This window comes from Alosa sapidissima, chromosome 3 (assembly GCF_018492685.1).
Source record: "Alosa sapidissima isolate fAloSap1 chromosome 3, fAloSap1.pri, whole genome shotgun sequence".
NCBI lineage: Eukaryota > Metazoa > Chordata > Actinopteri > Clupeiformes > Clupeidae > Alosa > Alosa sapidissima.
This window is the reverse complement of record NC_055959.1, coordinates 14,095,638-14,123,507: the sequence shown is the minus strand read 5'-3', so window position 1 is coordinate 14,123,507 and position 27,870 is coordinate 14,095,638. Positions and strand designations below refer to the sequence as shown.

At 45.8% G+C, this 27,870-nt stretch overlaps 1 protein-coding gene across 8 annotated transcripts in view; it reads right to left on the bottom strand.

Annotated features, from left to right (window-relative positions):
- wnk4b (WNK lysine deficient protein kinase 4b) overlaps window positions 1-27,870 on the bottom strand; it is a 73,013-nt gene that overhangs the window by 19,276 nt on the left and 25,867 nt on the right. For 6 of the 8 annotated variants that reach the window (XM_042087841.1, XM_042087844.1, XM_042087843.1 and 3 more), the window contains 7 exons: window positions 22,414-22,586; window positions 21,758-21,978; window positions 19,844-20,001; window positions 7,028-7,116; window positions 3,528-3,747; window positions 1,740-2,244; window positions 396-616 (listed from right to left, as the gene is read on the bottom strand). In XM_042087841.1, coding sequence (XP_041943775.1) covers window positions 396-616; window positions 1,740-2,244; window positions 3,528-3,747; window positions 7,028-7,116; window positions 19,844-20,001; window positions 21,758-21,978; window positions 22,414-22,586 — 1,587 coding nt within the window. The remainder of the gene's footprint in view (window positions 1-395; window positions 617-1,739; window positions 2,245-3,527; window positions 3,748-7,027; window positions 7,117-19,843; window positions 20,002-21,757; window positions 21,979-22,413; window positions 22,587-27,870) is intronic. The other 2 variants (XM_042087842.1, XM_042087848.1) reach the window with 1 other exon arrangement.

Sequence of the window (27,870 nt, the reverse complement as noted above, 5' to 3'; positions counted from 1 at the left end):
AGGCTGAGACAGCTGTGTTTGGGTAGAGATAGAGCAGAAGGCTGTTGGAATGCTGCACAAAGATAACTGTGTAGACAACAAGAAATGACAGCAGTGTTTGCCTCATCAAGGTGCTGTGCAATGCAATGCAATGCTGTGCATGCACCTGTTTAGTTATTCTGCTGACTTTCCTGATGGAAAGGGAATTGTTGTTGCAAAGCCTGAACTGCATTGTTGTGCTTGTCAAACAGTGGAATTCAAACTTATTTCAGGCTGTCACTACACAACTGTCACTTCACGAACACTGTACTCTGTTGAGTAGGCTCCTTAGCCAAGAGGTCATCCTGGCCATCTTTGTTGGTTCTAGAACATTCTGGAATGTTGGGAGTGTGGCGCTGGGGGTAGGGATACCTCACCTCGCCCCCTGCACACAGCCTACCCACCGAGGGGAAGCGAAGGGCTGGTACTGGTGCCTCCGGTCCAGCCGCAGGGGACGGACTCTCTGGGCGAGGCATCTCCACGGTAGCGGTTGCCGAGGTGACGGGTGCGGGGGCAGCGGGGGCCGCCTCTTGGGGAGGGCCCTCGGAGTGTTCCTGGAGCCCGGAGGAGCTGAGGTAGCCGTCCGTCTCGCAGTCGGCTGTCATGGCAACAGACAGAGGGAATTATTATAGACATACAGATGGATAAATAAACAAATAGTAGGCTGGACAAAAAGAGAGAGAGAGAGAGAGAGAAACAGAGAGATAAAAGAGAAAGAGAAACAAAATGTGGAAGGAAGAGAGAGAAGCACACCTTCTCTCTCATTCAATAACATTCAAACAGTTAGAACAATGGGATCGATAGATTTCCATAACATGTAACTCAAACACACAAACAAGCACTTTAAATAGCAGCACAACTGTTTGAACTGTTTAAAGTTAAGCCCCTAGCACTACACCTCTATACAGGGCAGTGCTGTAAAGCCAGACTCACATCCAGCTCCAGTGACAGAGATGACAGCCACAGAAATAAACAAGCATCGGCAGCATCACCACCACAGTGACGTTTTCTCTCCTCCGCTTAGTGAATACCAGCCACGCCAAGCACATTAACCACACAGTCACACCACACCACACTGTGTTCTTTCATTATGTGTCTGATGGGTCTTGAAAGAAGACAATAAACAAGACGAAACAAAAAAATAAGTCATTAAAATCTAAATGTATTAAATTACGACAGTAGCCATTTACGCCTTGCTGTTTACTGATAGGGGCTTCTGTGCTTCTGTTATGATGCCATCGTGAGTTACGACAGCAGTGACATTAGTAATGATAAACATAAATATGTGTCCAATAAAAATGACCATCCTGTGGCATGACTGAAGTGTAAACATCCTAAGCTCTTTGGATATTGGAAGTGTTTGGGTTCGGCGAATGGGGCTTAGGGGCCTTGTTATGGTCCTGCTTGGGTTGTTGTCAGGGAGATGTAGCCCTGCCTGACAGGATAAGTAATTAAGACGTGTCTTAAGTGAAGCCAATATAGAGATGGTGTTTACATGCTGTACGGGATGTTCTGAAACAGGGTCTGTCTCAGATAACCACATGAAGCCCGGTGCTGGAGCTTGACCAGGCGGGTAAAGCAGTCACCTCTCATAAATAATTGGGATAGATGGACTCATTGTGTGTGTGTGTGTGTGTGTGTGTGTGTGTGTGTGTGTGTGTATGAGTGAGTCTGTGTGTATGTGTGTGTGTGTGTGTGTGTGTACACACTCTCTCACTCACATGTAGCGGATGAGTAGCTGGAGTGGCGCATGTTGTAGCTGGGCTGCTGGTCCACCTCCTGCTCGTCGGGCTCGGTAGCAAAGCTGGCGTTGATGCCCGAGTCGATGGAGCCACTGGCGGGAGACATGGTGGGTGAGGGCAGCGGGCCGGAGATGGTGAGCGTGGGGGGCATGTGGGGGGACGTAGGGGCCGTGACGGTGGTGGAGGAGGAGGGCAAGGGGGCATCCAAGGACTGCTGGGAGGAAGAGGAGGAGGTGGAGGGAGGGGTCCTAGGGGCGGGGGAGATGGATTGGATGACTGGGGCAGGAGCAGGGGCGGAGGCTGGGGGGTCGGTTTCAGGCAGAGGTTCCGGCTCCTCTTCGATGACCCCCTCCTGTCGACGCCGCTGTGCTTCCTCTGCCTGCCGGCGTTGCTTTTCCCGCTGGCGCTTGATGGCCGTCACACGGTCGCGGATCGCCTTGGCAACCAGCTTGTAGTCCACCTCGCAGACGAAACCCAGAACCACCTGCAGCGGGGAGAAGGGGGGGGGGGGGATTACACAGTGAGAAAGAGCTGTACAGAAAGACATAAAAGGATGACAGGAGACAGACAGAGAGAAAGACATAAACCAGAGGAAGTGAGTGAGACAGTGAGCGAGAGTGAGAGTCAGGAGGAACCAGTGATGAGAAAACCAAAAGAGAAAGTAACAGAGGGGAAGACCAAAACCAGAAAAAAACAGTGAAAGATGTAAAAGTAAGCGTCTCTGACACATGATGGTGTCAGAGACAGTGAGAGACCAAACAATATCAAAAATGGTGTGAACGGAGAGAGAGAGAGAGAGAGAGAGAGAGAGAGAGAGAGAGAGAGAGAGAGAGAGAGAGAGAGAGAGAGAGAGAGAGGCAGAGTGAGATGGACAGAGGGATACAGATGGAGGTAGGTAGATAGAGAGATATAGTATGTATGTATTGGAGGAGTGATGTAGCACTTCATTCTTTATTAGTGTGATAAGGCGGAGGAATGCTTTTGGCATAGAGGTTCTATCTCGTGACCTTTGACCTTCACAGAGGGTCCAGTCTTAAGTGCATCAGTAAAGAGCACCAACATAAACAGCACCACCTTCTTGACAAACATGCCCTGTCTACACAAGAGTATAGCCTTGGCCATTACCGGCTGTTGTAAAGGGAAGTATTGAACAACATCCTTAAGTAAATGAGTTACTGTTAGGAAATCCAGTTCAAGAATGGATGAGGTAAAATTAAGGTAGTTATCAAGACGTTATTATGAGAAACAATGTATAATTAAAGATAATAAAATTGCACTCTAATATTTTAGGCCCGTACATAGTTTACAACTGTAAGTTCTGATGGCTGAAAATGTGAATGTTGATCAAAGCCCATTCTTCCTTTTACTTGCGTGCAGCATTCTGCTCCTTAATCAGTTAAGTGGTGGGCAATGACATAAACGCACTCTAAAACTCCATTTCCTTTTAAAAAATGACTCAATTCCAAACACATCCAATCCCTCAAGAAATTCACCTAAAATGAACTCTGTTTCCACAGTTACTTGACTTCGCTTTCATTTCAACTCTATTGATCCAGTGAATACTATTAAGTGAAGTGAAGTGAGCTGAAGGTTCTCAGGTGCACAGACTAATATAACCTTCAGATAGCATGCTTAACTGGAGTCTTTGAAAGTCTCCTTAGAGAGCGAGCCACGAAACCCTGAGAATACTGTCTACTTGTTGTGTTTTGTCCACAGACACTTACACAAGAGAACCCTTGAAGGCACTGCTTATTTGATTTGACTCACCATCTCCTGGGCCACCTCCTCAGGAACGTCCTTGTAGAGCTCGAACAGGAACTCGATGGCGTTGTTGTCCTTGTACTTGCCATGGAGCTTCTTGGTGTCGTCCATACGCAGCCACAGCTTGAGGGCCGACTTCTGCACGTGGTCCTCCTCGGCCAGCTCCACATGGACGCCGTTGTTCTCCTGGAAGAAGGTGTGCTCCAGCAGGTCCTGGATGGTGTACCTGAGGACGTCCAGGGAGGAGGGGAAGAGAAAGGTGAGGCTTCCGCAGGTGCAATGCAAAAGGGCTTCAGACTACTATGTTGATTTGTCTGTGATGGAGAGTTGTAAGAGTTAGCTGGTTAGCTGAGACAGAGGGGCGGGAAGGGGGGGGGGGGGGCAGATGATGTGTAAGAAACTACAACATGGCAAAGATTCAAACCTACATGCATTTGTTCGAGAGAGGAACAGTGTGGAAGTGAAGAAGTCATGGTAGCTGGTAGTGGTAGCTAATAGCTAAGGGAGAAAGAGAGAGTGAGAGAGAAAGAGAGTGGAGAAGCTCTACCCATTTATCTGTCAAGTAGGGTTTGTGAAGGTTGGAGTGAAGTTGTGTGGGTGATGTCGGAGTCAGTAAGGGTAAAAAAACAGGTGTCTCACTACACCACACAGTGAAAATCACCTCAGTTGTCCCTGCAGTAGTATATCAGTGTAATGGTGTTTGGTAGAGAAAGGTCTCAGGAGAGAAGGAGGAGGAGGACAGACGGTGATCTAACAGTATGACACGGGGAGAGCACAGCTCGTCTACACACACACACTTACATACATCAGAGAAAAGCCCGTAAAAGTCCTGACAGGAAGCATGCATAAGGATGTAGATCCAGGAATGCACTAATATTTTGTTCGTAGTTCCAGTTTGCAACAATTATTAGTTAACACTAAGTTGTAAACACTTTGGAAAAAAATACTTTAAAAACTGGATATACCAAAAAACGTTGATGTAATCGCTTCCTGCCAGGACTTTTACGCAGAGGTGGGAGTAAGTCACACATGTGCAAGTCACAAGCAAGTCTCAAGTCTTAACCTACAACTTAGTGTTAACTAATAATTGTTGCAAACTGGTACTACGAACAAAATATTAGTGCATTCCTGGATCTACATCCTTATGCATGCTTCCTGTCAGGACTTTTACGGGCTTTTCCCAAATCACGGAAATAACGTTGACGCAGCGGTATAGTAGCAGATAGTAGCATCCATCAGGCAAGTGTTATTTAAATAAACTCCTGGTGTACTTACAAACTTTTCAATGCCTCGTTTTATGAGTAAAGAACATACTGTAGCGTCGGTGGATGTACATGTCTAACGTTGAATGAGTGTCTCCCAGAATGCAGAATGCTGGGAGGGTCGGGGTCTCCATTTCCCGCCACAGTGGAGCATCGTTGTGCTCGAGAGACAGCCGACAAACGTTCTACAAGAGGGCAGCGCGAGGAGGGACTTGGACTGCTGACCGCCTGGAGATCGGCACACTGTGGACAGGTGGCAACGGCCACGAGCTGTCACAGTAGCCAGAGGGGGCTACCGAACGTCCAGGGGTTCCAGCGTATCCGGGGGTTCGGCTTGCAGTGGGACTGTTTGCTGCTGTTTGAGGTAGCGCAGCTGCACGGCGGGAAACCGAGGGCCCAAGCGACACCACGACCCACGTCTGGCCGGTTCTGGTGCTTGTTCGGGGGAGAACTGACGTGACGGAGGCAGCCGAGAGCCCTTCCAGTCGGGAGGGGTTATCGTGCAGCCAGAGGTTTTCCGGTCACTTGGACTAAGCACTGGGACTGACACCGACGCAGCCGCGAGCAGTGAGCTGAGCTGTCATTGCCGGGGACAACAATGGCTCGGGAGGGGGTTATGTAGCGTCGGTGGATGTACATGTCTAACGTTGAATGAGTGTCTCCCAGAATGCAGTGCGAGTGAATGCTAGAATGTGTAATGTCGGTTATGATAGTTGTAGTTACGTTTACCATGTTGTGTATTTGTTAGCGTGTTAGTCTCTTTAGTTGTACCTCATGTGTTTATCCTCGTGTTGATGTGTGTGGTAAACCCTTATTGTGTGTTACATGTGCGGCTGAGACTACCCCTGTGTTGCCCTATGTAGTTATCCGTATGCCAGATTGAGTCTGAGTCTTCCTGTTCCAATAAATGGCCGTCCTGGCCAAAGGTGAATCTTGTCTGAGGGTGAGATCGCTACAATACTGTAGAAGTTTCGTACCATTCAGGGCATTATTAGTGGGGTAATTTGCGAGATAAAAGTTGATTCCATTACACCTGCAGAAACTCATTAGTTTCTGACAGGGCTACTCGACCAGGGTTCGACCAAGGGTTCTGGGAGGGTGTGGCTCGGGGTCATGGTGCAAAGGACCCTAGGGTGAAATTACTCCGAACCATCGCTTTAAGTGGCTCAATCAGTGCATCAGTCACTTAAGCTTTTGGTTGGGCTGAACTTCCTGACCTTGAGGGCATTATGATTACAATACAGCCAAGAAGTCTGTCCAGTACTTCATGTTTAGATCAGTTTAGTTAAGCTGAAAACACATAGGCTTGCCAAATGCCAAATCAACTGTGAATTAAATGAGATTTGGAACTAAACAAGGGCAAATAGGATAGGATAACAGGATTGTTCACATAGAGGTGTTGTTTGTCCATTACGACTATACTACATCTGCTACTTCTGATCATATTAACTATGGTGGTGATGAACATAGTCATCATTTTCACAGGAGGTGACTGGGTCATTACGTGTGGATCTCTGCAGACCGGCAAGATGCCATGAGAGTATCTGATAGGAGGCAGATGGTGAGACAGGGTGAGATGGAAAAACACCACGCACTTCTCAAGGATGATAGGAGTAGGTCACATTTGGTGCATGGCGGCTTCATATTCCAGTGCTGGTGGGGTCATGAGCTGACCTACTTCTCAAAGGCAGGGCATGGGTACTCCGACTGGCTCCCCCATGGCCCCGTTTGTTTGGCTGGGTGCCAGAGAAGAGGCTGAACCAGGAAGAGGAGCTGAGAGGGGGTTCAGCTGATATCCCTGGGGCCTGGTAACGCAGCAACACCGAGGGATTGTTTGCCTGTCACCATTTTTGGGGGTTATATTTAGGCATGGGTGTCGCTAAATGGGGCGCACTGGGAGAGAACTGAGGTGACTGGTTCTCTTTGGACAGCTGCTGAGGGGCTGCAGGGTGGTGCAGGACACGCCATTATTTCCTGGCCAGTGGAACAACCAGAGCAATAACACAGCTCTTGTACACATGTGGAGGATGGAAAAAACAATCACCAGACTGGTGCCTGAAGTTTGGAACTGGCCTATGAGAGTTCATCTCTGCATGTGTGTATGTGAGGTGTGTGTGTGTGTGTGTGTGCCTGTGTGTGTATATGCGTTTATACACCCTTTCATGCATGCTTTACTCACGTCATTCTACACCAGTGTGTGTGGCTCAGTGTGTATGCTGGAGGCGTTTAGTGTTACTGGGTTACCTTTCGTCTTTGTTCATGCGGATGCAGCCCTCGATAATCTCCTTCAGCTCCGGCACCTTGACTTTGAGAAAGCTGTCAGGCTTAATGCCCTGTAAGACACAGAAAGAAGAAACCCTGGCATAAGAGACTAAATCTGTCTAAGTGAAAACTAAGTCCATGGAAGGAACACCCTCAGAGAAGTGGCGCAGGCACCCAGGAGGGGTGAGGCCATTATATTGTATCTCTTTGAGGTGGAACTACACAAATGCATAACCAAGAAGAGCTCCAGTATGTGAAACCATACTCAGTGCCTCTCCCATACTACAATGCACCTCACGCTTATTTTCAGGAGAATGTTTAGTACTCATGTTTGTTTAGAGTACTGACAGACTAAAGCCCATTACAAATTATTACAATCTCACTCATTACCTTACATACCTGTAGTGCACACAAAGTCTAAAGCTATAAGTTTAAAAGGTAAGTTGCAGATTAGTTTGTGAGTTAAAGGCTTAACATTAGGTCACAGGTTAGTGTTTTGGGTATAGATATAGGTCCTGCCTTAGGGCATGACTAACTAGTTCATAGTTAATGGTCTGAGAGTTATGGGCTTACACCCAGCCTTCACCAGGTCCACAACTGAAGTGCTACGTTTGCAGAGCGTAAAAAAATAGCTTTAGAAGACTGGTCTAATTTTTCCGAACGTACGCACCACTATCACTTCTGGTGTAGTCAGTTTAATTGATTATAGTGAAGGCGAATTGTTGCAGCAGACGCTACGAGAATGGAACGCTTCAGTTATGTGCCTGGTTTTGCCTCTTTATCAGAGCCTCTGCTAATATCTGTTCAAACAGCAGATAAAGGAAATCCCTCAACAAAGTGACCCAAGGGTAAACAGAGGTAGAGAACAGAGGTAGAGATCAGAGGACTCTGTGTCAGGCTCTCAGTATTTGCCAGAGGCACTTGTATTGATGTCATGGTGACTCGTGACCTGGTGACTCCATGCAAATCCAGCGGTCATTTAGGCCTGTTCCTGCATGTGCAGCAGGCTGCTGGCTAAGCTTTTGGTGCATTACACTCGGTGGCTGAGATGGAAACATCCTACATGGTGGTGTACTAATGTGGCATGGCTTCTGTACACAAACATAGCACATACCACATACACACACACACACACACACACACACAGTGCCGACACAGTCTGTTCCCAAGTTCACTGTACCAACACATGGCCTTTCATAAACACCATCCAAAGCCAATCTGGACCGGTGCTAAAGGCCCTGCAATGTGACCACCATCGCAGTAGGGGTTCTGTGAGCTGGGTTAGGTAATATACTGTGTACGCACAATCACAGAACAGCGTTGTGCTGGGTGTGTTGGGACATTTTTGAGCACAGAAGAAGGAGGCAGCGGTGATGTAACAGTGAATACCAAGCCAGAAAAACAAAACAGAGACAGAGGTGGAGAGAGAGAGAGAAAGAAAGAAAGAGATTGAGAGAGAGAGAGAGAGAGCAGAGAAAAGAAGAGATAAGAAAATCCATTTACAGTTTCAGGTCCCATTCAGAGATAATGGCAGAAATCCTTTAACTGCCCCTGAGCTCTCAGACAATGAGACCTACATAAACAGGTATTATGTAACTCCCCAGCAGCCTTGTGCCAGGACAGCCTATAGCACACACACACACCCACCTGAGTGCATAGACAAGCAGGTACACACACACACACACACACACACACATACACAAACACACACCCACCTGAGTGCATAGACAAGCAGGTACACACACACATACACAAACACACACCCACCTGAGTGCATAGACAAGCAGGTACACACACACACACACACACGTACAAACAAGCATATCACAGGTCTCTAATGTGAAGGTGACTTTCTCCCGTCTATTCTAGATAGGGATATTGTGGACTGCCAGCCAGCAGGCTAACTATTGTGCTTGCATATTTCTTTTTGGCCTGAGTAAATTAGTCTGAATCTGGCTGAGCTAGCTAGCCGACAGTCCACTTTAATTACCTATACACGTTCATAAAAGGAAGAACGCACACGATCTAGGACATACAGTATATACCCTATACATACAAGGCACCTAACCCCTCACTGCTCCCCAGGCGCCGCTGTTGTTGCAGGCAGTTCACTGTGCCGGGATTAGTGTGCGCTTCACCTCACTGTGTGTTCACTGGGTGCTGAGTGTGTTTCACTAATTCACGGATTGGGATAAATGCAGAGACCAAATTTCCCTCACAGGATTAAAAAAACTATATATACTTATATTTATACTTATATAAACACATATTATAGGAAAAAATGTAAAAGAATAAAAAAAAATGACACACACACACACACACACACACACACAAAGGGGATTCACTCATATCAATCAGCAAAGGTCAGATAGGGAAGGTCTCATTAAAATGATAAGACTTATTCTACAACACTATTTGTCAGCACTATTCACTTTTAAAAGGTTAAAAGGTGGCATGGAGAAATATGGAAATGTAGCAATAGAACTAGCATTGAAAAGAAGCTTGAGGGGCTGGTTTCACTTAACGGAACGTTAACAAAACCTCACTGTAAAATTCATGAGCATAAACTAAACAGATGTCAAAGCCAGACACACACACATACACATACATCCTAAAATGTGGGGTGAGACTCCAGCAGAGTTGTTCAGACGCACAACCTCATAGACAAACACACACACACACACACACACACACACACACACATACACACACGCTTGTGAATTTATCTTCCTTCAAAAAAGTACCAGCAGTAAATGATGTAATTCCCATTCAAAGTCAACTCATTACATCACTCATTTCTTATAAAGGTTTCCATTAATGTGAAAACCAATTATTAAATTGACTCTCAAATAAGAAAAATATGGCTGGCCTGGACATTACCTCTCCTGAGTCACAGGCATTGCAGGCTTGGCTTTTAAAACCCTAATGGGTTCGACCTATTGGCCTCAAGCAGAGGGGCATTTTTCTGGCTATACGGCAGGCCTAAGGGCTTCTACATACTCGACACACCCGACCGGTAGCGCGAAAACGTGACGTCAAAATGACGTAGATCTTGCTGGCGCGCCAGTGATGGTCCAACGGCTTGGTCAAGGATATCGAGGGAGCGTGTTTGAAAGTGCGTGTTTGTGTGTGTGTGTCTGAGCGTGTGCAGGAGTATGCCCGAGACTCAGACTGATGGTAATTTTGATACCATAGATTTACCATAGATTTAAGGCTTCAAACCAAACACAGTGATGCCTTTTTTGTGATCTCTGGCGACTTCAATCACATAACACTGGATTCCACACTCACAAATTTCTACCAGTGAGGGATGCATACAGTGCAAACCCCCTTCCCCCTCTGGGAAAGTCAGACCACAACCTCATTCATCTCCAGCCAATGTACAAGCCCAAAGTACAGAGGCTACCAGCTGCCACACGCACCTTCAGAAAGTGGACACCTGAAGCGGATGAGGCTCTGAGAGACTGCTTTGAGTGCACTGAGTGTGTTACAGAATGGAGAGGACTTAGAGGAGGTCACACAGTGTACAACTGACTACCTGAATTTCTGTATAGACATTGTTGTTTCCACCAGAACTGTACGCTGCTTTCCCAATAACAAGCCTTGGATAACCAGCAATGTCAAGACCCTTCTTAATAGAAAAAAGATGGCGTACAGAGAGGGGGACATGGCAGAGCTGAGGCGCGTCCAAGAGGAACTCAAAGTCAAGCTGAAGGAGGCTAAGGAGGACTACAGAAGGAAGGTGGAACAGAAGTTGCAGGAAAACAACATGAAGGAGGCATGGGACGGCATGAAGACTATCACTGGCCTGAAGAAGAGCAGCAGCTCTGTGGAGGCGAACCAGTTGAACCACTTCTTCTACAACAGGTTTGACTGCCCTGCTCCAGCTCCAATGGGAGTGGTCTGTCCACCACCCCCTGCAGACTCAGGCACTGCTCTTGTTTGCGTGCCTGCCCTATCCCCACCTCCCAGTCTCCCAATCTCTCCAGCTCTGCATCCTGGTGACACCCAACGACCTAAACCATCACCACCTCAAGCCCAACAAACCTAAACCATCACCACCTCACACCCTGCTCCCGCCTGACGCCTCCTTGCCTGTGCCTGCTGAGGCGTCCACGACTCTGGCAGTCTTGACAGGGACAGGGACATCAAGGAGGTGGTCATCCCCAAGCCCCCACCCCCACCACCATCACAGGCTATCGTTTCCCTCACCATCACTGGATATTGCACCCCACCCCCACACGGCGATCACGAATAATGAGGCGACAACGACCTCAGTCAACAGCCATCAGACACACAGATCCCAGATGCACCCCTCCAACCCCTCAGACTGGGAGACAAGCTCTTGCAGATGGGTGTGGACGCTCACCTGGTAACCTGGATCACAGATTACCTGACGGAACGACCACAGTTCGTCAGACTGAAGAACTGTCTCTCTGACACTGTGATCAGCAGCACCAGAGCGCCACAAGGAACTGTGCTCTCTCCAGTCCTGTTCACCTTGTACTCATCTGACTTCTGCTACAACACTGAGTCATGCCACATGCAGAAATCTTCTGACGATACTGCAATTGTGGGGTGTATCTGGAACGGGCAGGAGGAGGAGTATAGGTGCCTGGTGGAGGACTTTGTGCAATGGTGCAAACTCAATCATCTCCAACTCAACACTTCAAAGACCAAGGAGATGGTGGTGGATTTCCGCAGGTCTAAGCCCACTCTGCTGATGGGGTCAATGTCGAGGTGGTAAGCACCTACAAGTACCTGGGTCTCCACCTGGACAATAAACTGGACTGGTCAGCCAACACTGACGCACTCTACAAGAAAGGGCAGTGGTATGTTGGGGAGGAAGCACAAAGAAGAAGGATGCGGGGCGACTTGACAGGCTGGTAAGGAAAGCTGGCTCTGTAGTGGGAGCTGAACTGGAGTGCATCACTTCAATATCTGACAAAAGGACCCTGAACAAACTGATCAACATCTTGGACAATGAGTGTCATCCACTCCACAGCACTATTGTTAAGCAGAAGAGCCTGATCAGCTGGAGACTTCGCTCACTGCCTTGCACAACAGACATACTGAGGAAGTTATTCATCCCCATTTAATTACTTTTTCTGCTGTTAGTGAATGTGTGTGTGTATTTTGTCTGTATGCTACTGTGACCTTGAATTTCCCCTAGGGATCGAGCGATCAATTAATTAATTAAAGTAAGTAAGGAAGCAAGTAAGTAAGTAAGTATGGAAATAGTTAGGGTTTAAGTATCCTTCCAGGCTGACGGGAGATGGCTTTGGTCATCCCATCTCACGTGGACTTACACTGAATCAGACTCTGATTAGTGGCAACCTGGCAATCCGAAGCAGATAGCTACTGACGCAGCCATGCAGAACAGTGAAAAACTGCAAAGTCATAATATTCCCCATAATATCTCTAAATACAGTCACACACAGATATACACAGGGACAGTACAGATATCATACAGTCATTACATAGAATCATACTTTTAGTATCAAAGTGACCCACTAATGAGAAATGCAGAACATTAAACCACATATTGGACTATTGGACATAATGCAGAACATTAAACCATATATTGGGTGGTGGTAGTGTAGTGGATAAGGAGCTGGGCTAGCGTGCAGTAGCCTGAAAGTTGTCGGTTCAATTCCCGGCTTCCACCGTTGTGCCCTTGAGCAAGGCACTTAACCCCAAGTTGCTCCAGGGACAATGTGATCCCTTGTAATATAGCTGACATATGTAAGTCACTTTGGTCAAGAAGTGTCTGCTAAATGTAATGTAATGTAATGTAATGTAATGTAATATTGGACATAATGTTCTATTCCACTTTCTCTCAAGACAAAGACAGGAGATAAAAAATAAAGAAACAGAAAGAAAGAAAGAAAGAATAAAAAAAGACAGATGGAAGAAAAGTGTGTGTGAGTGAGAGAGAGAGAGAGATTTAGGGTCTGTCCCATTTCTCCCCCCTTAAAACGTCCACTTGGTTTTGATTGCCTGCATCGGTCCTGGCTATATTTTGAGGGTTGATTTTAAGGGGAAAATAGCACTTCCCCTTGCTCCCTAAAGTAATGGGACACCCTAGCCCTACACATGCACGCGCAAAAACGAGGGTTAGGGCAAAAATCTAGGGGTAGGGGAGGTATTGGGACGGGCCCATAGTATCTTTAGGTGGGCCGATGGGAAGCTGTGGGATCATGTTACGTAATGTGACGTAATGTGGCTGCTGTGTTACCCTACTAGATAATCGCTTCAATTAACAGATGGAAAATGTTACAGATTGAAAGAGAGAGAGACAGAGAGAGAGAGAGAGAGAGAGAGAGAGAGAGAGTAATTGAGTGAGACAGAAAACACATACTACACACACACACACACACACACACACACGTATATCCCCACACACTCTCATGCACTCATACAGATGCACACAGCCAAAGAGACACATGTACACAGAGATGCTCACAAAGCATGTGTAAGCATTTTGGGGTTGGCAGCAGGGGCAGATCTGCCCTGTGTAAAGCCTCTGGAGCAGCAGTGGCCAGTGCCCAGTCTGTATGGGGTGTTTGACCAGAGCCCTGAGGGTGCGCGTGTGAGGTGAGGCAGAGGTGGAGGTGGAGGAACAGTGGAAGCTCTGTGGTTGGTTTGTTTTCAGCAAGAGCTGTGACCTCAGCTCAGTGCTATGCTCCTTCCCATCCCCAGTGTGTGTGTGTGTGTGTGTGTGTGTGTGTGTGAGCATGTGTGCGTGTGTGAAAGAGAGAGTGTGTGGGTGTGAGAGAGAGAGTGTGTGGGTGTGTGTGTGTGTGTGTGTGTGTGTGAGAGAGTGAGTGCGTGTGTGAGATACAGATGCCTGCAAAGTTCTCAGTGTCCCTGGTCCTCCATCCCACAGCATGTTCACCCACCTGAGGCCTGGCAAAGAACCGCCCCTTTGTTTGGTCCCCCACAGTCACAGACAGCCTGCTTCACAAGTTTCATAAAGCTAACTACACCCAAAATGAGACGGCGCGAGTGTATGAGAGAGAGAGTGAGTGTGTATGAGATGATTTGTTTGAGAATCAGGACAAGGAAGCCACAGTGAATGAGATGAGAAGGGAGGACATGGAAGAAAGGAGCCTACTGTTGTTCTGAGGGAAAGAAAGAAAGAAAGAAGCTGTTTGACTTCCTTAAGCCCTAGAGGTTCGGCTGGTTAAAGATTACTGGGCCAGATATGGCCACTGCCATACATGACTCCTCCAGGCTCACTTTATGAAAATGCTCTTAATGTAAACAGAACAATGAGTAGAAGGTTAACAAACACCCTACAAAGGAAAGCTTTCAATTAGCACCAGCCAGAAGAGCAACAGTCATCTGTTGCTGCACAAAACACACTGCTTTAAAGCTTGCAAGCACAATTCGAGGCTTGTGTCTCCTACTGCCCATCAGAGTGCTCTGACTAGCTTTAATTGGCTCTCATCTCCTGCTTGAGGGGAGAGCAGTGACGGCCTTCAGAGCTAATGGCATAAAATGACTTTCACAGGTCTGCAGTCCACTCACGCTTTTCCACCTGATGGCCAATCACCTGATGGCCAATCAGGCAGCGAGACAAAAACATTTAATTTACCAACCACTGCTTCAATCAGACTCAAAGGAAGTGGGTTTGTGTGAATGAGATCATTGGTGTATTGTAGAGTGCGAGTATAATTCAGGTGCCAATGCTGTGCTTGCTAGCTGAGTGTATTAGTGCTAATAGGTAGCATAACCCTGTAAACCACAATCAGCATCTGCGGTCATGACATCACCACCTTAACATAGGAACTTTTCTGTGGTGGTGGTTTCTAAAATGGCAGGAAAGGTGGCATGGTAGAAGTGAGAGGCACTTCTGGCATAGTAAGGTTGCCTCTAATTTCAGACAGCAGCTGCGTGCCAAACATCCATTGAAAAAGAAAGCTATTACATTATGTAAAGGTTTTCATTTATAGAAGCAGTAAACGCAATTCTAAGAATTTCTATTTGTTTTGGCATACTGTTGTTGGAAACTACTCCTCTGAAAGTAGTGTGGGTATTTAAATGGTTTATTTTACCATTTAAAAGTTTGTGGCATTTGACTATTTAAATAGTATCATTTGTCACAACGTCTGTGTGGAAATAATCAAGTTTAGTTTTTTTCTGTGTGTTCTAGAGTGGGAGGTGGTGTACTGTCGATAAGAGAGATGTTGAACGTGTTACTTGCACACGCGTGGAGATGGAAACACAAACACACACGTCTTATCAGCCTGCTACAGAACAGACCTCACGCACCAACAGGCATGGCCTTAATTACACTCATTCCCCACTCCCTCTCCCTCCCTCCCTCACACACACACACACACACACACACACGCACACCCACACACACACACACACACACACACACGCACACCCACAAATGAAAATACACAAATAATTCCTCTCTTCCATAATCTCCTTACCCCCCCGCCCCCTCTCTCTCTCTTTCTTTTTCTCTCTGATTCTTTGAATGATATTCAGTTAATGTCTTTCTTTTTTCTGCCTTGTGCTATCTTTTGTTCATAATGTCTTCATCTCCCTCTCCGTCTCCCTGTCCATCCGTTTCATTAACCTCATTATCCCTTTTTATCACCATGGAGCACAGACTCTATTTTGGCAAATGGTAATGACTATGATCGTGCACTGTGAACTTCCAGGAGGGTCCATAAAAAAAAAAAAAAAAAAAAGACCAACAAAAAAAAAAAACCCAGTGATAGCTGCAGTGTCTAATTATAGTGCTGCTGATTAGCAGGAGAGGGTTGCAGTGGGGGATGTTGGGGGCGTTTGGAAGTTACACAACTAGTCACACCCACCTTAGGAACAGCAAACAGCCGACAGACCTGGGGTGCTCTCTCTCCCTAGCATACACAGACAAACACATGCACACACATACAGAAACATCCCCCTCAAACATGCACACGTACACACATAGAAACAACCCCCCCCCCCCCCCCCCCCCCAAACACACGCGCACACAAACACACACACACACACACACACACACACACACACACACACACACAGCGCCTGTGGTCCCTGTGGATAGAGTGATGGGATTAGAGAGTTTTGGTGATGTGTCTGAACACTGAAGCTTTTGTTGTGGTGATGCAGGGCCTGATTATGAATCCCCTGTGTATGGTGCATGTGTGTTTGTGTACTGTTCTCAAAATGGCTGATTTCCTGTCACGACTTTGCAGATGAGGGTGGGCGGGAGAGCTTATGGTCTTATGGAGTATATGGGCAGACGAAAACAACCAATCAGCTTGCGCCCTCAAGGCAGGCAAGGAGACAGAAGTTATGGAAGAGAGAAAAGTTGTCTGGAGGATTAAGAGTATACATAGACAGTGTGCAGACCATCTCTTTCTCTCTCCGACACGTTTTGTCTGGCACCTGTTACAACATATTTTGGATGTGCGCACCCGTCTCCCGCACCCGTTTTATTTCAGTTAGCCTATTAGCTGGTTTTATTTGCATTGAGCTCAATGAGCATCAAACCAGCTAATAGGCTAACTGAAATAACACCATGCCGATCTCTAGGTATGGTGAAGGGTATGTAATGATATGGGGCTATTTCAATTCAGAACGGCCAAGGGAACTTTATCAGGATGCATAGTATCCTAGATCCATGAAATAACTGGCCTTTAAAAATAAAAATCTGCCTGCCTGGGAATTTAACATAGGGGTGCCAATATTTATGACCCCTGTATTTTAAAGAACATTTATTTATTTATGATACATTATTTATTCACAAAGAAAATTGGTGTCCTTAAAAGTTGGATATTTCCTCATTTATTTACATTAAGATCAATTTCCAAAAGATGATTTTATATTCCTCTTTTTAGTTAACTTTAGCAGAGGTGCCAATAATTCTACTATAACAACTATACAACAACTATAACCAAATAAAGTGTTCAGTGAGGGGGGCTATTGGCCTTCAGATCAGACACCCACAGTGTCTTGGTGATGTGTCTGAACACTGAAGCTTTGGTTGTGGTGATGCAGGGCCTGATTATGAATCCCCTGTGTATGGTACATAAAGACGTAATCACAAACACATTCATGTATTCTGTCTGGTGAATAGTACATTTACAATGACTGATTTTCCTCAAAAACAGTTTTACACACACACACTAAGTGACTCAATCTCTCAATCTGTCTATTAATGTCTTATAGCCTCAGGTCCATTTCCAAACACCACATGGACCCCCCTCTCTCTCTCTCTCTCAAACACAACGTTCTGTTCCACCTAAGTGTAATAGCTTCCTTCATTCCCTCACTCAGACAAACACACACAACCCACACATAACACTGTCCCCTTCTCCCTGACCCTGCAAAAGAAATAAGCCGCTCTGCTGTTTGCCCTTGATAGTGCGTCTCACAAGAATAACAAACAGCGCGGCCTGGCGATAAGCAGTCATCCAATAAACCAGTTCCTTCCCCTTCCACTATCAGGCAAATGAGATCAATGTGTGCTGCCGCTGTCACCACACAAACACATCACACCAGGACCAGGAAAGAGAAAGGGGAACTATGGAAGGTCACAGGGTCGTTTCCCAGGAAACACAACTGGGGAGAAGAGGTCTCCTTACTGGAATCTGTGGAGAGCTCATGAACTTGTGGATGGCTATTTTCAAGAAGTGTTTTTTTTTTTTTTTTTTACAAACTTAACGTTCTAGTGTTAGTGTTTTATTGTACTGCCATTATTATGGATATTATTATGGGTAATACAAAGAAATTATTGGCACTGAAAAATCATACAGCATCATATACACAAACTCTTGCCAGCAGCTGTTTGGGAATATTCACTTGGTGACTACAGCATAACACACAGAACCTCCTTTCTACAGTGGCTTAGGAAATGTGTTTTTGCAGTCTTTCCTACAACAATCATTTACATTCAGCTTGAAACTTGAAACAATGCTGCCTGTGTTATGAATATGTTCTTGTGTCTGTATGTGTGTGTGATTTCATATGTGCTTGCATGTGTGCTTGCTTGCAATTGTGTCTGTACATTTGTGTGTGTGTGTGTGTGTGTGTGTGTGTGTTTGCGCGTGTGTGTGTGTATGTGTCAGCGTGCATGTGTGTGTTAGTATCTATGTCTTTCTGCATGTATGTACTGTATGTGTGTGTACATCTGTGTGTGTGGGGGGGGGCACATGTGTGTACGTCTGCGTGTGGCGTCTGTCTGTGTGCATTTGTGAGGGAAGGAGATTACTGTGGAGGAATCCAGAGCGCACCGCATTAGCGTTGTGGTTAGCCTCTATTGCGCACAAGGCCCTCGTCCCAGAAATCAATACCAGATTCAGGATTGTGTAATTAGCCAATCAACCCCTGGGCTTTCTTGAGGAGCCAGTGGGATAATGACAGGTTTGAATGACTAGTCTTTCTACAGTCAAATTACATGCCAGCTGGCAAGTAGCCAGGCCAAGTCGGAAGCTGTGGAGGGACGTCAGATAAACCCTCAGAGTGACATTAGTGGCCTCGTAAAGTGAGAGAGGGGCAGACTGGTGAGTGAGTGTGCGCGCGTGTGTGTGTGTGTAGAAGAAAGAGAAAGAGAGGAAAGAGAACTGGCAAGAGTGAAAAGAGAGAATAAAGAGAGAATACTGGTGTTCAACAGCACCACAGACGGTCACTAATAATGCCTATAAAACCAGCTGTGAGAATATTAATGGAAGCTTTCTCATTCCAAACATGGTAAGGCACTTGGCAACCATGGAAACAATGCAGTAGACTCCGTACTGACTAACTAACTTAAATTTATTTAAAGAATAATTATTTGTTTTGCTTTCAATACATGTCATGTGCTGGTTGATCCATTTGTTGCCATAGTTTTAAGATATATTTAAAGATAGATCATCCTCAGTGATGCTACTGGAAGAAAAAATTAGCTGGCCTGACACAATCTCAGCCAAATTAAAAGGGGGTTATAAGAGCATTTGAAAGAGTTACTCAAGGTCACAATTCAGTTTAAAAAAATCTAATTATTATTATTTTGAACAAACCATTATTTCTAGCCTGACGAGCCAGACCCACATTAAAATGTCGGATCTGGGCACTCACCGTTCGCAGTGCTCAGTCCGAGGGGAGGGATAATCGATTGTCTTTCAAATTCCCTTTGCGTGCAGATGATGGGACAGTGCTGAGTCATTTGCGTTTTCCCACCAGCGGAGCTAGTTGGCTAGTTCAAACTTTTGCCAACTTGCCAAACAAGCTCGTGTCACACTGTTGGCCAACAGCAACATCCATCTTCTTTGTTTTCAAGTAGCAGGGAATTCAAGCCAAACCGTTGCAACTCTGCCATCAATCATTATGTTAAGCCCGCCTAACGACTCTATACACGATTTGATTGGCCTGATAGAAGTTTAATTTTTCGAGCTCACAAGCCAACGGAGAGTTGCTAGACTAGCCCTGGAAGCAAATGTAATTTGCTGCCGCTAGGGTGCGTCTAGATTTCTAGGCTACATTATTTCATCATTTGGTGCAAAAAAAAATAAATTTGTTGACATGTCAAATATACCTTGTTAATTCTCAGTTGATGAATTCTTTCCTCCAATCAGTGTCTGTCTTTGTGTCGTGTCATTGTGTGAAACTTATTAACATATTAATCTGAGGTCCATAGACATTCAACACAAACACGTGTGTGTGTGTGTGTGTGTGTGTGTGTGTGTGTGTGTGTGTGTGTGTGTTTGAGAGAGAGAGAGAGAGAGAGAGAGAGAGAGAGAGAGAGAGAGAGAGAGAGAGAGAGGGAGAGAGACCATGAGAAAGGGAACTCACACTGGTGACCTTGCGATAGATCTGGGCGGCATTCTGGCACTCCGAGTAGGGGTACTCCGACGTGGTCATCTCCAGGATGCACATGCCAAAGGCGTAGACGTCCACAGCCTCGTCGTACTTCTCCTCATACATCTCTGGAGCCATGAACTCAGGGGTTCCTGTGGGAAGGAGGAACTTTTAGAACCAAAAGGTTCTTCACCGGTTCTTTATAGAATCTTTCCCACACAAAAAGTAATTCTCTCAGAAGACTTTTTTACAGCTAACATTGGCTAAAAGGACTGAAATGTGTGCGTACAAGATACAAGATACAAGGAAGTTTATTGTCACATGCATATATAGTTACTGGAAGTAAGAAATGCAGTGAAATTATGTCTGGTGTCAGACTATTTGTGCATTTATGGGGGGGGGGTAAAAAGTGCAGTAGAAGAGGGGTTTAGTAGATTAAGTGGCAAGGGCTGCATAAGAAAGGTGGGGGAGGATTGGGATTGGAGGGGGCACCAACAAGGAGCACCCAAGAGCAACAGGGGCAAGAAGAAAAACTCCCTTACCAAGGAAGAAACCTTGGGTAGATCCACGGCTCAAGGGGCTAACCCAACTGCCAGGGGTCTTGGTGTGTGTGTTGGGGGGATGACAGGGGAGATGGGATAGTGTGCTGTGTATGTGGGGAGAGGGCAGTGTGCAATATGTGTGTTGGAGAAGCTTCCTCATGAGACAATACAAAACAACTACGTAGATGTGTTATTAAATTTGTCAAGTATAGAGTGCCCTCTTTGGGGGTCTGCAACAATTTCCAGCGGCACTTTACTTGGATAGTCCGCCCAGGCGCCCACAGGGGTTGAAAAGGTCGTCAGCAAAAATTTAAGTTCAGTGTATACAATAAAATTGTTGTTAAACAATTACTAAACATCACCTTAACCAAATCCAACCCCTAACCTTAACCCTGAGCCATGCCCATTGCCAATATGTGTGTGCAACTCCTCACATCGCCAGCACATGAGCTCACTGAACTCTTTAGTGTCTCTGGTAGATGTTTGGTTAGCAGTAAGCTGTACTCGGTCGACGTTGGCCAGGAATACTGTGAAGGTTACTATGCTAGTTGGGCGCGGCCAATCGACCCTAATCCTTCTCCTCACATCCCCCAGCTAAAACCCCAGGAGTCTGAGTCTGGGCTGGAGCTTTGACGTCGGTCGAAGGAATGTCTGTTGGGCTCCATGTGGGTGTCAATATAACTCGATCCCCAAACAAACAAACACTGAGGCCATCCCGAAACAAGGTGTGCGGCTGAGGGTGAGTTTACAGTGCCAATACACTCCCTACTGAAAGCAGGACAGTCAAGAAACAAGCACTACCAAACAAACTTAACTGACCCTAAGACAGTAGTACACTTCATTTCAATAGAATACTGTTGATACTGTATTTTTGGCGTTGGCACAAATATAACTCCTTTATTTACTGTCATTCTGTTTATCTGCTTTCATATGTTCTTGAAAAAGTGATTACCATATATGTGCCTGTCTATAATATGTGAAATGGTGGAAAAGAGACCGCATATTTTCTATGCACTTACACTCACATACACACAGACTTTTCACTTCTTTGTAGTAACTTCGTAGTAACTAAGTGTACATGACTGACTGTATGTGTCTTTGAGTCACTAATGGAGCAGATTTATTGTATGTGTTGACGTGTTTTGATAGGAAGTGATTTGGAAAGAGAGAGATGGAGTGGGATTGGGAAATGACCATGGGTTAATTTTGAACCCAGGTCCCTGTGGGCACTTGGACCCGAATATGGTACAGATGCTGCAGTCACTTGCGCCACAGTTTCCCCCTAAATATGGCTGATTTAGATTCTGATTTATTCTCATGCTGGTTCTGATAAAGGGACTACGAAGAGCAGTGAGCCAGTACTGACCAATGACACTCTTGGCGAAGGAAGCACTCTTGAGCGTGGCGAGACCGAGGTCTCCGATCTTGACGGAGCCGGTGGGGCCGGTGATGAAGATGTTGTCACACTTGAGGTCGCGGTGGATGATGGGGGGCGTGCGCGTGTGCAGGAAGTGCAGCCCCTTCAGGATCTGATGGCTCCAGCGCTGCAGGAGCTTCAACTTCATCTCCTTAAAGCGCTTCAGATACCTGAGACAGGTGAGGCAACACAAGGCGGACAGTTGAAGCATACAGGTGAGAGAGACATGGTCCCCAGGTGAGAGAGGGCAGGTGAGACAAAGTCCTAAGACAGGGCATGTGAGCAAGGTAAGACATAGGAATTGATAGAGATGACACAAGGCACGTGAGGCAGGGCAGGTGAGACTTAAGTTGCTATTAGATAAGTAATTGATCTCTAGGTGTGTAGAAAAATGCAGCCAAAAGAATTTCACCATGGAAGTTATTCTACTCCATTCTATTCTACAACATGAAATATGAAATACATTAAATAAAAGTATCTTTATAAGTTCTATATAGTTGTATAAATATTCTAAAATCTGAACATGGCTCCTGCTCCCAGGTCAAACCCCTGACTAGTTTCAGGCTGTTTGGGTGTATATGTGTGTGGGGGGCTGTCACACTCACGTTTTGAGAGTTCCAGAGGTCATAAGCTCAGTCACCAGGAGGATGCACTTGTGCCCTTTGACAGTGGACTTCCAGGAGTCGTAGAAGCGGACGATGTTGGGGTGCTGGAGGCCTTTCAGCATCTCCACCTCCTCACTGAAGCGCTGCCGCTCCGCCTTCGTCAGCCTGCGTGTCTGAGCAGAGGAGAGCAGAGGAGGACATCATCATCATCAATATCATGATAAACAACAACAACATCATTATCAGCATAACATAACTCATAATCATTTTCCATGAGTGTTCAGCACCATTCATCATCAGCTGACTTGATTGATGAGTTGAGTGAAGTGGTTCTCAGAGTAAATGTCACTTTCAAACTACCAGTGATCTTGGGATAAAGTAAGTCTTGTCTTGCTATACATATCTCCACTATACATAAACATAAGTAGAGAAAGCAGAGGAAAAAACAGGAATAACTGCCATGTGGGTGAAAGAAACTGCCAGGTGTCAGAAATGTAGGAGTAAACATTACACAATGTCTTCAGAAACACAGAACATTTGGTTCATGCTATCCAGACCTGGATTTCAACAAACATATCCATGGAAATACTGATATTTTGCGGGACTCTCTGGGCAGAACAAATTGTTCTTTACATTTTTGCTGAAATGTTTTTTGAGAACTAGAATGCTGTCTGGAACAGCCAATGTTTTTTTTTAAACAGATTTCAAGAAGAAAAAACACATAACTGAAAGGAAATGTATTAATTATGTGACAGAGCCGACTTTGTGGTATAAGCGCCCTGCACAGATGTGTCTGTGTGCTTTGGGCCCCTCCCTCCAACCCTGACCCTCCCTGTAGGCTCCAGCTTCCCTGGCCCCACCTGACAGCCACAATAACAACATGCTAGACTGCAGGGCACACATTAGCAATAACAACACCTCTCTCTCTGCTGTGCATCTCTCTTTTCCATCTCCCCCTCCACTTCTCTTCTATCTTCTATCTCTCTTTCCGCCTTTCTCCCACTCTCAGGCTCTTTGTCACAGTAAATCTCTTTTTCCCTATCTCCACCTCCCTCTGCCTGTTATTCCTCTCCCTCCTCCTTTCGTCCACTTTGATCGTTTATCATCACTGATCCATGTTTATTTAAAAAGGACTTTGCACTCAGAGTCTCTCTCTCCTTCTAAGTCCCTCTTTGGCTGCGGACGCCTCTCCACACTCAAGATCAAACACTTCAGTGCTTCCTCTGCAGCAGACAGACCAGTTCAGTTTGCCCACTCTTGGGTGCTTAGCTTTCCATTTTTCCATGACGAGATGCGAGAGCGAGCCCATCTGTCAGCCATGTCCAGTGTGACCGTGTCTGGGCACCGGACACACAGAGGCTGCTTTGAGAAAGCTGCCAGTTCCAACCTCTTTCAGACAAGGGGACCAAGGGGAGCTGGAATGGAGCATTATGGGTAATGATGAGCGACACTACGATGACAGAGGCACAGGGCCCCCCTGATTACCTGGGGTTACGTAACCATGGTCAGTGGCCTGAGTGAGTTAGGACCGGTTGAAAGGAGAAAGGGGATATGGGGAGTTGTGTGTGTGAAGTTAAGATGACAGACGATGGATACAGCAGGGGGTTAAAGGGTACTGGAGGTGTGTGTGTGTGTGTGTGTGTGCGCGCGCGTGTGTGTAGAGTGAGAGTGTAGAGTGTGTGTAGAGAGAGAAAGAAGTGGCACTTTTGGTAAACATACACGACTATTTTTTTCAGAACCATCTTCCAGGAAGGAATTTCTTGTTTTGAAAGCGAACTGAGTGATTACTCTTTCTCTTCATCATCCCTCCTTCACTACCATTCTCTTTTTTCTCTCCACCAATCTCTCTCCACTCACTTTCCCACCCTTTGCACCCTCCTTATACACACAAATGAAATCTGCAGTAAAAACTTGGACAAGTGATCAAACAGTGACATTACAGTCAGCAAAGGGAAGCTCACGATCTGTAGCACTGTGCCCCACTCAGAGAGTTTTGTAAAGCCCCTTTCCCTTTGAACTCCCCCAAGCTGCAACGCTCAGAGAAAAGATGGGCAATGGGACTTTTATTGGCTTTCAAAAACATCAAACAACTTGGGCCCCCAGAAACTGATGGATGAAAGACCTAATATCTTTCAGGATTTCAGCCTCTGGCCATGAAAATGCCATTTTAACTTTTGATAGTAAAATAATAATAATAATAATAATAATAATAATAATAATAATAATAATAATAATGAAAATAACATTGCTAAAAATGTTCCCACATCACATTTCTAAAAACAAAAACTTTTGTTCCATGGCAGTAATACACACAGCTTGCTTCATGCGATGGCATTTCCACATGTACATTTCTAGATGATTTCTGCGACTGCGAGTAGCTTTGGATGGGTCTCTGGTGGAGTAATGCCCCCTGGCATGGATGGTTGTTTTGGAGGAGAGAGCGTGTTTCATGAGGCCTTAAATAGAAGAAAGTTACCCTTTCATTCCCTCCAGTGTTTTCACTGTGGAGTTTAATATCGCTTCTGTCCAGTGCCAAAAGGGCCTCGCACAAGCTCAGGCTTTGAGCAGAGAAGAAACAGAGAATCATGGCTGTGTATAGACACACACACACACGCGCACACACACACCAAACAGACTAACAAGTACACTTGGACACATGATTGCATGCAGTACCCACTCTCACATTCAATACCCTCCACCATGCATGCCCACACACAGTCACTCCCTCACTAATACAAACATGCACACACCACTTAATATCCCCTGAACATACTGCCCACATCATTTGCGCACACTGGCTCCAACAGAAACTTAAGTACGTCAGTAATGGCCTGCACAGGACCAGGTTGAGCCCAGAAGGTTGTTTATAATTGGCCTCAGTAGACGTCAGACAACCCACTACCCTCACTTCCTTCTCTCTCTCTCTCTCTCTCTCTCTCCACCCCCCCCCCCCCCCCCCATCTCCTCTCGTACCTCCTCTTCCCTCATCTCTTACTTCTCCTCTTCAAACGAGTCGTCCCCTCACCAGAATTCCAACCCCTCCCCTCACTACCCCACATCACCTGTTCTTTCCTCTTCTCTTCTGTCCTTTCAACTCCTTTCTTTTTCTCCTTCTCTCATCATCAACGTTGTGTTCTTCTCCCCATGACCTATCCTCCCCTGTCCTCTCCTGTCCTCTCCTCCCCGTCCTCTCCTCCTCTATTCTCCCCTGTCCTCTCCTCCCTGTCCCCTCATCCCCTCTCCTCCTCTGTCCTCTCCTCTCCTCCCTTGTTCTCCTCCCCCGTCCTCTTCCTGCCATTCCTCTCTTCTCCTCCGTAACTCTCTTGCCTTCTCCTTCTCCCCCTAACTCTACTCCCCTCCCCTCCCCTCTAACTCTCTTCCCCCACCTCCTTGCCCCTTTACAGAGGGGATGTCGCTGTTGGTCATTACATGACTTCATCTCATGGAACACTGAGCAGGACTGAGCCCTGGAGAGCTGCCCACCCACCACCCGGAGCTGGACAGCCACTGTGCCAAGCAGCAGCCTTCACGGCCACCGCATGGCTGAGGTCTGCGGAAAAACATACATTCTCTCTTGGAGTGTGCTGCCACTATTGTAACAAAGTCAAGTACGCACACACACACACACACACACACACACACACACAGACTCAGACCCACACACACACACACAAAGACTGAAACTACATGTTCTAAAATAAAAAAACAGCTTTGTTGAAGATTGCCGTGACATTATGTTGGGGGGGGGGGGGGGGCGGGGGTGAGGGGGTATGGTCTGAGTATGTGTTTTGTTTATGGGTGAGTGTGTGTTTGCATAAAGGCCAATGCACACCTTGTCGGCTTCAAAGTATTTCCTTTTTTGCATTGTATGTCCTTAGGGAAATATCTGATGATTACACAGTAATTTTAGGAACACGTAGGGAAGTTAAACAGCCAATTAGAGCAATCCTTTTCCTAAAGGCTCCAATGTAAACTAGTCGACAGAGGTCCACCGGTGCACACAGCACCAACGTGAGCTACAGATGCTCATCGACCGGCCAGACATTATCAGACATCTGACTGTCAGAATGGTCTGCAGTCCCTATAAGAAAGGAAAAGTGTATGTGTGTGTGGAAGGAAGCTTGTGTGTGTGGAAGGAAGCTTGTATGTGTACATGTGAGCGAGTGAGTGTCCTACAGTGCATTAAGATACAGTATATGCACATAGTATTTAGGGCTTATTGCATCTCTCTCTCTCTCTCTCTCCCTCCCTCTTCTGAGTGTGTGTATGTGTGTGTTTATGTGTGACAGGCAGTATAAAAGAGACAGTAAGTGGGAGAAGAGAATGAGGGAAACAGAGAATGTGTTGTCTGTTTCTTATCATGAACTGTCTATTCTTCCTCTAGGCCAAGCTTAATGTCATGGAGTCTATCACACGGAGGAAATGTGACACCGTGCTAGTCCTTCCTGACTAGAATTAGAAATATCACCTTTTCATAATTATACATCATAAAGTCAATGCATAAACTTCAATGCATCAATAATACTAATACTGCAACATCACAATGTTTCTTCTTAACTATGTAACATGAAAAGGCCAGACACAATTTCAGTCTTACGTCTGTATGAAACAAAAAGTATATCACACTGATGAGTACTGAACAGTAATGTCACCTAAAACAAGGATGAGCACTATATATGGTAGCCTTCCTACTTCATATTGTAACTGCTATTAACAAATGATGGCAGTCATATCTCATATGGCTGCACTTTTCCTTTTATTATTCTGCCTGATGGTGACTGCAAATATTTTCACTATTTCTTCTGTTAGGGCACATTTCCAAACAAATCTTTATGAAAAGCCCTCTGATATCTAAACAAAGGAAAAATGTGTGGCCGTGGGTGACGTAAGTGCACTAAGCGGTTGTTGAAACCTCAGCTATTTCCTGGGCAGAGATTGAGCAAGACGTGCTGGACATGCCTGCTTAAACCCTGCTTTTGCTTTCTTTACGCACATAAGACTGGGAACAAAATCTACCCATATAAACAACCAAAACTGGCAACACTGACCTATCACTACAACACGTGCTACCTGTCTCTAATGAATTCACAACTCAACCACAACTTTCCCAAACCACAGCCTTCACCACAGAAAGAATTGGGAGGATACAATAATTAGAATAACATTTTTGTTCAGGCTTGGACATTATTATCATCATATTATATATCATTATAACATTTGTTTTTGTGTCTTATTTGTAAATGTAGAACTTTTTTCCTTGTCAAAAATGAACTGATAGCTCTATCACAATTATGCAACTGTAAAGGAACGAGGCAAAATACACTGGTACATCACAATTTTCACTTGGTGAAGCAGTGGTAGCATAGCCGCCTGACAATCTGTCGACCTGGGTTCAATTCCTGAACCCCCTGTTGTGAGTCTGTGTGGCTTTAGATAAAAGTGTCTGCTAAATACCAG